Source organism: Aptenodytes forsteri, unplaced genomic scaffold, assembly GCF_000699145.1.
Source record: "Aptenodytes forsteri isolate BGI_AS27 unplaced genomic scaffold, ASM69914v1 Scaffold426, whole genome shotgun sequence".
Lineage (NCBI taxonomy): Eukaryota > Metazoa > Chordata > Aves > Sphenisciformes > Spheniscidae > Aptenodytes > Aptenodytes forsteri.
Genome location: NW_008794010.1, coordinates 581,337 through 591,654, shown reverse-complemented (window position 1 = coordinate 591,654; position 10,318 = coordinate 581,337). Strand labels below are relative to the sequence as shown.

The window sequence follows — 10,318 nt, the reverse complement described above, 5'->3', positions numbered from 1 at the left end:
TGCTGCCGCGCTCAGACTGGCTTCAGGTGGAGGCAACCTGAAGGGCTCTGCATTGCTCTACTTGGAAGCAAGATGCAGACACCTCCTTCCCTCTCGTCCTCTGCAGAAACCCTTTTATCTTCCACAGCATTACTGAAGGATGATCCAGTTTCAGCGTGACTTAAGCCAGCACTGGAATTTACTTTTACTACCAGGAGAAATGAAACAATTTGATGACCCCAAGAGATGTCCCTCCCCTCAGTGCCCTTTAAAAACAGCTCAGCATGCAAGGCAAGCGAGGCAGTGATGGGTGGGGACTCCAGGCCCAGCTACTTTCAAGCAGAGTGCTGTTCACAGTATTTTTTATGAAGTAAAACCAGTACTGGACAATCAGAAAGTTTCACCATGCCACTGCAACATCTTACCTAAAGGAAAGGTAGGTAAGGAAGGAAAATACTCCTCTTTCAATATTGCCTATAAGGACCGTTTTCATACTGAATTCTCACTCATATAAATTATCTTGAGTAACGCATGGATTAATTTACAGGTTACTATTTACTAAAGGGACCCAGACAGTGGTTTTGTTCTGTATCTTCCAAGTCCTAATCCAGATCTGGGCTTTGAGTTACAGGTGTAACTCAAAGATACTGACAAGGATTGTACAGATACTGACAAGTATCAGTTTGCAGGGCCATCTTTTCCACCAGCATTACCAAGTACAGATGTGTTGATACCAGCGATGTCTGTTCTGGCATTTATTGAGGTGTAGCCCATCATTCATCAGGAGGTACCCCCATCACACGAGTATCTAGCTTTCTCTGTTGGAGAGTAGCTAAAGGCTGCTTCCCCTACAACAGGGGCTGCCCTTCAGTAGATTTTTTCCAGCAGGACTCTTGGGAACGGACCGTTTTTAGCCTTTCTACTGCAGAACTGTTCTCTGATTACACATCAGTGCATTCATGTCATTTGCTGGGTCTACCTAAAAGAGCAACCTTCTAGTTCACGTGGGGGACAGGCTACTGAAACACCTGCAGTGCCACCTCTTCCACAGGGTTAGCTGTCCCGTCATGATACCCAAGGCTTGTTTGTCTGTACTGTAGGAACAGCGCTGTTTCCTTCTCCAGTAGTGAGAGGGACCACAAACACAGCTGACAAGTGAATCCTGTCTTTGAGGAGCACGACCATTCTACTTGCAACCATGACTGCAGAATTCAGCTACTCGTAACTTGGAGAACTGAGCCTGGATCATGGGGGTTTTTTGCTGCATTATCATAGCAAAGATGGCTTAAAATGGAAAAAAACCTTTATTATATATGCAAGTACTTTTAATCAGACCCCAAATTAATTTCAGAAATGTGCTGTCACATTCCACAGATTCAAGACATTCTAAAATACTGGAGACCAAACTTGAGCACACGTTACTGGCTTCATCTTAAAACACTGTGTATTTTGCTTATTCAAGAAATTAGATGATCCTCTTCTACCCAAAATTTTAGACCTCAAGCCAATATCATCACCTTGTTTTAGAGCTATGATATCCCAGTACAGGTCACAATATTTTTAAGTTGGTTAGTACAGATCATGGTAAAAATTTAAAAAGAGGAAATATAACATTTCTTGAAGAAATCAAAGCTGATTACAAGAGGATCACACACATCACTATTAAATTACACTACTTCTATCTTCCACCAAAAAACCAATCCTCCTTGATAATAGCAAAGTCCATTTGTTTTAGAAAAGCATACATAAAATAACATTGGTACATTTTATTTCAAAAGACTTTGTTGTCTCAACTCTCTAGCAATACTTCAATACAGGTTAAGACTTGTTCATAGAGATCAATCACAGGCACGTAGCAAACATTAGAAAGGCATGCCAAGTACAAATCCTCTTTTGAGATTTTTTTTTTTAATGTAAACTGGAAACAGTAGGCATGAAGCATCTGTACAGCAGACATAAAACAACTATGTCATTTTTCCTTATTCATCTCAAGAGCTTTTGATCTTGCAACTGGAAAGTAACCTTCACGTTGCTGTGCATGGGAGACATGTTCCTAACTAAACCAAGTATAGATGTATGGAGAGTTTTAGGAGGAAGGCAGATTCTTAATACTTAAATACACATGACCCTCTAAGACCACTTCCATTTTGCTAGTGGCAGTAGCACACTAATTAGAGGAACACTCAGTGACACTAATCAACACTGAACACAACGAAAGTGACAGTAACCCCTACTGTGTCCCAAAGTAATCTATAAAAAGGCCTCCCGCATTCTTTAACTGACTAAATACCAATCTTGTACATACTTTCACATAGTAAGAGGAACTACTGAGCCACTTTAAATAAGGATGTAACACATGGATCCTGTACACTAGAACCTTCTGGAAGGATTAAGGAAAAGATAATTGCTGACTGGAACTCAAGGTACATCTGTCCGTATGCATCTTTAGGGCAACTGCACACCGATTATAAGCAGGACAGCAGAATAGGACAAAATGCAGATCTCTGCTTAATTATTAATTTTTCAAATATTTAAAACTTAAGCTTCAACAACTCTTCACAATTTCAAGTTCTATAATGGCTTTAGATATATTTAGAACATTAAATGCCAATCTCTCAAGGAACTTTAATTAGGATTTTTAAAGATACAGAAACAGAAAAAACAATGTTATAGAGGTCTTGCAGTCCAGGTGAATCTCAGTTAATGAAAACAGACTTAATATATAAACTTATTTCCTAAGGCGTTTTTTTTTGTGGGGTTCCCTCCTCCCTCTCCAGAAAAGTTCTCCAGAACAAAATGCTTTTCATTTAGGCTGTGCAAGAATGTAGTGCAGGAAGTAAGATTTAAGCAAAGCCACTGAACCAATGAACAGTACGCACACACAATCTAGGCACTATTCTTTTCAAAGGTTCTTTCACTTGAGAATATTATTGCTCATCTGCCCACAGTTGTGCTCTTCACACTCATCTCTGAAACACATGGTCAGATTTAGCAGACCACAGGTGAAGGTCAAGGGTCTGATAATTCACACAACAAGAGGAAGTAAGCAGCTTACAGACTTAAATTACTAAATCTCATCTTCTACAAATAAGGACTGCTACCACCATTTGGGAAGCAATGGTTTCATTGTTCATAGCTGCATTAAATAGATGTAGGTTCTGAACAGACAATTCAATGAATTTATTTATGCAACACCTTACTCCGGTGTATCAGCTAAAAGAATCAGCTACAACAGCCTAATATAACTATGCACAGCAGCTCCTACATCAAATTGCAGCTTGTGGTTAAGCCCAGATATCACCAAGAAGGCAATCTTGATTTGGAGATCTGAAAGACACAGACTTCACAATATTCCAACAAAAAGAAGCCACCACTCTTTACAGTCTGAGCTTGCCCAGTCTCAAGTCCTACTAGCGCGTTTTAAAAGTGTTTTCTATTATTAGCTCCCTTTTACTGCCTCGACAATTATGGGCCACACCCTTTACCATTTTTTAACCTATTTTGGAATAGTTAGGAGGACTGAAACCTTCACTGTGAAAACAGGTTTTCATGGCAGTAATTTGAACAGTTCTTTTCCAAAGTCTTTCATGTTTTTCAGCATTCTTGAAACATGGATATATATTCCAAATAGGCTCAGCTTTGACAAAGAAGTTTCAGCGTAAGGTGATAAAACATGAAATTGTTGAAGCCTTTCCTCTAGAACATGCAAAGAGGCTTGGGCTTCTAACAAGGCTAGTTACAATCTTATTGAGACACTGTTCTAGTTTAAAACACTTCAAGGACAAAAATTTCTGCTTTGCTTCTACAAAGATTAAATTGTTTGTTGCCACAACAAATCTCATCTACTTAAACTTCAAATGTGTTACTTCTTATTCCCTCTCCTTTTAATTTTGCCCTTCAAAGGTCAAAACACAAGCAGCACCACTAGAGCATAAAAACCAAGCCACCTATCAACTGCAAGGTTCCTCCTATCAGAAAGGACTTTTAAATGAGGAGAAAGAAAACAAAGGTTTTTCTTATTTATTCCAAGCAGAATGACTATGGAGAAATGACTCAAGCTTAGGTAGTAAAAGTTAATCAAATGCCATGTGAAACAAAGACTGACTCAGTAACACATGAGACTTGCTAATCATTTGTTAATCTCCATCTCAAAAACCCACTAGAAGTACTCATGTAATACCAGTGAAATAGGAGAAGATACTGCTTGGTTTTCCTCTTGGGCAGGAGAACAAGCCTTAAATGAGAGAGAACGTCAGTTTTTCTGGCATTCGATAAAATGAAAATCACTAAGTGCTACGTACCCCCAAAGGATTAATTACTTTAGCATCTATGAATCAGGACTAGGTAAACTTGCAGTACAGTGATTTTATTCTGCTAATGTGCAAGACTTGCGTAAGACTTATTCTTTGGATTTTCATTCTGCATGCTGGTGTTTCATGTTTTGCAGCAGGCTTTCCCTCCTCCTTCTCCTCCTCCTCAACACATTATACCTTAACAGTATACAATCTTCTGGAACATCCTTTTTCTGGAACAGTTAAGATCTGTAACACCAGGCAGAATTTGTGGAGAATTGACTGGACACTGGATTCTTACAGGCGGAATTGTCTAGACCAGACAGAGAAAGAAATTGTCATATGAATGCTCTATAATGCTCCCGTAATTGTTGTTAGTGCCATAAAGGTTCACATCTGAATTCAGAAATCTTAAAGAAAAAGGTTCAAGTGAGTTAAAGTCGAGCATTTCTGTTTAGAAAGGCAAGTCTGAACAGGAAACAAAGTATAGGCGCAGGTGATACAAAGTAATAAAGTTTTGCCATTCTTGATGTTTACATAGGTAGTCATCAGTTCTTTTTTCTCTGAATATGTTATTAATGTCTTAGCAGTAAAGAAATGTCTCTTTCTTCCTTTTCAGAGAATACATGACGAAGTTTTTTTAACTTTTCCCACTATTCTTATGGTTTCCCAGCTCAGCATGTTTTGAATTGTTTCAGAGAAAACGTCCATGTCTATCTCACAAGGAAGATAAGATCTGTATGTTTCACCAAATGAAGTAATTTCATTCTGTAAAGAGACACGTCTTAAAAGCAGAATACCAAATGCCTACAGCTAACTAAAACCAGATTAAAAGCATGGTGGAACAAACCTATTATAACTTCAGATCACAGCGAATGAATTGCCTGCTAGAAAAGTAGACTAAATCAGCTTTCTGTGGTAACACCCAAACCCCATTACAAAACCCTCCATATTAACCATTAGTCACAGCAAAACTTTTCACACCAGGAGAAAAAAAAAAGGTTAGTGTAGAGCTTGTTCCCTTCCTTACTTCCACAGCTAACACTACCAGCTAATTAAAGCACTATGCTTGCCAACATTAAATGCACAGTCATGGCAAAAGCTAACTCACTGTCTTTCCCCTTCACTCAGTGACAGAAGAGATACAAAATCCCATGCACTTCCTTCAAATGTTTTGGGAGTGCTATGCAAGACCTAGATGTTTAACATGTTCTCAGTAATAGCTGCCTTAAGGAGTACAGCTTATTTTAGTCATACTATGCTTAACACTAATATTTCATAGTCACTGCAGTAAATTTTAGAGAAGGTCCAGTTACTTACTCAGCAAACAATTTAGGTCTTATCATGCTGCTACTAAGACACACCTACACAAAAGACTTCAAAGCTCTAGTCTTACAGCTACAGGATAAGATCACATCAAGCTAATCTACTGATTAATTAGCTAATACTTCATTATGTAGATTTTCCAATTTATTCAATGAGCAGTGAGCTACACTTGCCACAAAACATTTTAGCCATTCTTTAGTAAGGCTGCTGTGCTAGTTTAAAACTTAAGCTAAAGCATTTCAGATATCCCAGAAAATATATGAATAAACTTTTATTTCTAAGCAACAACACACACTATTTTCATACAACCCACACATTTAAGTCAGGTGGAGAGTAGTAAATTGAACAATCATTGCTAAAACATTTCCATTGGAAATGTGTTAAAGTTCCCAAGTGTCTTCATTACCACCTTACTGAAGTTTTCTTATGTGTTTCTAGTCTACACACCACATGTTTCACGCAGTCATGCAAATCTGAATCAAATGTTAAATGTTCAGGTAACAGGGAAGTCCATTCACTGCAAAGATTCATTTTTCACAGAAGAGCCAGGCTAGGTAAGACCAAATACTGCAGGGTTCTTCATAAGAGTACAGGTATTTTAGAAACCATGAACTTTCAGTTGTTCTTCCTTGACAATGCCAATCTAAAGGAGAAAAGCAACATATTTCAGTAAAGCTCACATGCTTAGAATATTACAGTGATATCAAGTTACCACAATCTTATACTTTGATTAAAGAAACGTCAATACAGGATATACTCAATAAAGCAGTTTTCTAGTTTCCAGAATGTTTCTGGGCCAAGAAGAAGAATTGACTACACAAAACCCAAAATCTTATCAGACATCTGACTTGTTCTGTAGTCCTAGCACTTATTCTATGACAGCGTAACATCTCTATATCATGATTTGCATCAGTAAGCTAGTGGTGAAAGACACTTTCCTCTATAGTGTTTTCAGTCTCAGAATTATGGTTTGCATCAAACACTTGATTTTACAAATGAAGAACTCAAGCTGCACTGCCAGAGAACAAGTGGTATGTTGTAGCAGGGTAAATGCATTCTACAGTGCTTTCATTCTTAGGGGAGTTTTACTCTCATTCTGCAAGTGTCATTTTACTTTTTGACTCAAAATACAAAGGAACTATAGAGGACGTCTTTAGCTGGTTAATTAACATCAGTGCCACCTGTCACTCTATTGCTTCCAGAGAGGTTTATATATTTATCTGCAGTCCCTCACCTCCAAGAGGAACTGGCAAATGTTCTTCCTCTGGTCACCTTGAAGCTGGATAACTTCACCGTATTCAGGATGTTCAATCACAGTACCATTACAAGCAAATTTCTAGAGAGAAACATTCATATTGTAAGGCATCTGATGTACGTCATGATTTTGCTTACTAAGTCTTTTCAGCACAATTTTGTCACAGAAGCTGCTTACTAAATTCTGATGCCAAGCAAGGCAAAGGCTAGATCTATTTTACACTGGTTTTGAGAGCAAATGGAATATATCTGCTGATGCATACAGACACAAACTAAGCTGCTGATGGTAAATTCAGGCAAAGACAGGATTAGCTACCGTGCAGAAGGAACTGGCCAACACTCATTACAAGAATGGAAAACAAAGTCATAAGATACAGTCTTTCAACTCCACACTATTTTAAAATAAATATTTTAATCCTGGCAAAACTCCAGATCTCTATTTCAACAGCAACCCAGCTATGACAGAAGCAGGAATGCAAAAACAGTTCTACTTTAAACTGATTTTATTCTTCACATCAACAAAGCCAGATATCTGTGAAATTTTAATGAAACATTCAGAATATATTTTATTTACTTCTTTATAGGAAAGAAACGTTTAACTTTTTAGCAAAAATCAGTGCCACTAGACACTGATAGAGTTTTGAGAAAGACAGGGAAAGGGATCAACCTGAATATGAAAGTGATGTGCACTGGAATGAATGAAATAAAACAAATATTGTTACTTAGTATTAAAAGCTATCATACTCCTTTATATAATGTCTTTATTATTAAATCAAATCTGCAACTTCACCTTTTTGAAAGCTTTTACAAGTTTCTTTTTGTCATAATCATCTGCAATTCCCTGAACAGTTGTTAGTGTCTTTCTTCCGTTTCGTTGCTGGATCCTTATATGAATGTAATCCTCAGTCCCCGCCGGGAGTAAGTCGTCACCCTTTGTTGCATCAGCAAAGGGGTCTGCAGGAGGAAAAAAGATTTATGTAATTCCCACAAAGGAAAACACCCCAGCTCAAAAACTAACAGGTAAGTTTCTCACTTCACAAAAAGCTTTATTTAGGGGATAATCTTGCTGTTTTCTCCCTGTTTAAAAATACATTGTTAAAATCAAGAGTACTTTTTTCTACAGCTGTATTGTCTCACTAGCCTACTAATTCAGCGTAGCACTCTCAACTATCACACATCCAGTTTCTTCAGTGCCTTCCCGGATATAAACAATTTTCAGCTACAGTATCAATTTACTTCACTATTTATTGCAAACTGTAAATCCTGAAGCTCTGAACCTGAAAACAGGGTTCCGAGAGAACATCAAATGCACCTAAGTTTTAGACAGCCACATGCATTTTAAGTGAGATATGGAAGTCGTATCTTTTACCAGATCAACTGATAAGTACAAAAAAATCAAAAAGCTGTTGTACACACACTCCTTTACAAGTCCAGACAGAAGTCTTATACCATGACAACTACCACACTACCAGCATTCTAAGGCGTGGATCTAATTCTTGGCTACTAATGTAAACAAAACACAGCAACAGACACTAACAGATGTCAGAGGCTGTCTGTAAACCAGGACGCCTCTGCCAGTCAGTAGTTTTAGGCAAGAATTGTAACAAAATTCATTTAGGTTTTGACTATAGAAAGGTCAGTTCTCAAATTCTTCCAAGCTTAAATTTACCTAGCACAGGTGAAACAAGAAGGCATTTAGGAAGAAGGTGGTTTCTAGGTTATACTCCTTATTCTCTATTCTCCACAAAAACACATTTAACACTCACTCTATCAAGAAATTGGATAGCTCTGCAAGTTTCCTAATCAGTAGCTCCAAATAAATCTTGAAGCATGAAGTACTTTAAGTATTTTTTTTAAACAAATCACAAGTAATTTTTGGATACTAATCAGAATCATACTGAAGAGTCTGATCTTCAGAAAGTGTAGGTTCAACAGCCACGCAAGAAACAATTTCCCAAACTTCCATCCAAAACACTGATCAAGTTTTGCCATCCATCGAAACAAATGCCCCAAAAGAGTAAAACTTCAGCAGAAATAGGAACAGAAGTAGTTCAGCTGCAGACAGACTGACCTTTATAGAAACAAGAATGACAATAGCATTAAAGGCACTGAAAGCATCATGAGGATGCAAGCACCACAGGAAAGAAGTACAGCACTGGGAAGCTTGACTGGCTTAATTTCTATTAAGGCATTTGTTAAAACATGCTGAATTTCACTGTGCCCCACACCTTGCGGGGCAAACACTAACAGAAAGCTTCAGTCAAAGAAAAGGTGAAAGAAAAAGAGGACTCGGGCATGAAGATCACTTGGCAGAGTTTAGGATTCTAGGTCGAAAATTAAGCCAGCGCTGTAGGTGTTAACATCGGATTACTTCAAACAAATCCTTTGGGCAGCACCTTCCTAAGCAGAGGATCAGCTCCCAAATCATGATTAACATAACCTTCTCATATAGCTTATATGTGCAGAAGATTAGAGACAAAACTGAGACTAAAAGCCTGACAACATTATCGTATAAAGTGTTGACTTGCTCACTTCTGTTGCCTATAGATAAGGAAGGTGGAGAACCATGGCCCAGCACAGTAAACTTCCCTGCTAATACAAGAGAAATGACCTACCATCTGTATAGCTCAATCTGTAGAAACAATACCCTTTGCAGGGCATATATCAGGTTTTAGGACTTTGGTAAGGATAAGACACAGTAAATCACCGAGCAATTGTAACCGAGGAGATGATTCCCTTCCTTAGGAGAGGATATGAACCCTAGACTCCCTCTGCCCACAAAGATTACAACTTTGGGACTGCAGAGTTGACAGAAAAGCCCAGTTTGGGGTGCTACCAGACGTTCAGGCAAACAGCGCAGTATGAGGTGTCAGAGCACAGTACATGGCAGCACCTCCTACGGGAGCGGAAAGGGAGGAAACAGAGAGGGAGATGAGTCTCGTAGCCGGTGTCTCTCCACCCTAGACTCCCTCTGCCCACAAAGATTACAACTTTGGGACTGCAGAGTTGACAGAAAAGCCCAGTTTGGGGTGCTACCAGACGTTCAGGCAAACAGCGCAGTATGAGGTGTCAGAGCACAGTACATGGCAGCACCTCCTACGGGAGCGGACAGGGAGGAAACAGAGAGGGAGATGAGTCTCGTAGCCGGTGTCTCTCCGCTGCACACACAGCGCACGTCCCGATGCACACACAGCGCACGTCCCGAGGCCAGCGCCACGGGAGGACAAGGACGAGCGGTCAGAGCTGTCTTTAGAGAGTAACGCGGGCAGCGCCGGGGATGGCAACACCCGCTCAGCAACGGCTTCAATGTCACCGCGGGGTGGTGGGGGCACAGACGCACCGGGCGCTCTCGGGAAACAGGGGCAGGACGATGCCGGGGGACGGGGGCGGCAGCACGGAGAGCGGGCCGAGGACGGGACGGCGGGGGCAGCCGCAACCCCGGGGTGGGGTTGCCGGAGGGGTGACTG

The 10,318-nt window shown here is 39.6% G+C and overlaps 1 protein-coding gene across 1 annotated transcript; it reads right to left on the bottom strand.

Annotated features, from left to right (window-relative positions):
• Positions 1–4,769: 4,769 nt before the first annotated feature.
• Positions 4,770–7,821, bottom strand: EIF1B (eukaryotic translation initiation factor 1B; the record flags this gene model as incomplete). The annotated part of the gene is made up of 3 exons (XM_009290471.2): positions 4,770–6,240; positions 6,832–6,933; positions 7,642–7,821. Coding segments are annotated over 3 exons (327 nt in total), but the record flags the coding sequence as incomplete, so codon positions are not given.
• Between the last annotated feature and the right edge of the window lie 2,497 nt (positions 7,822–10,318).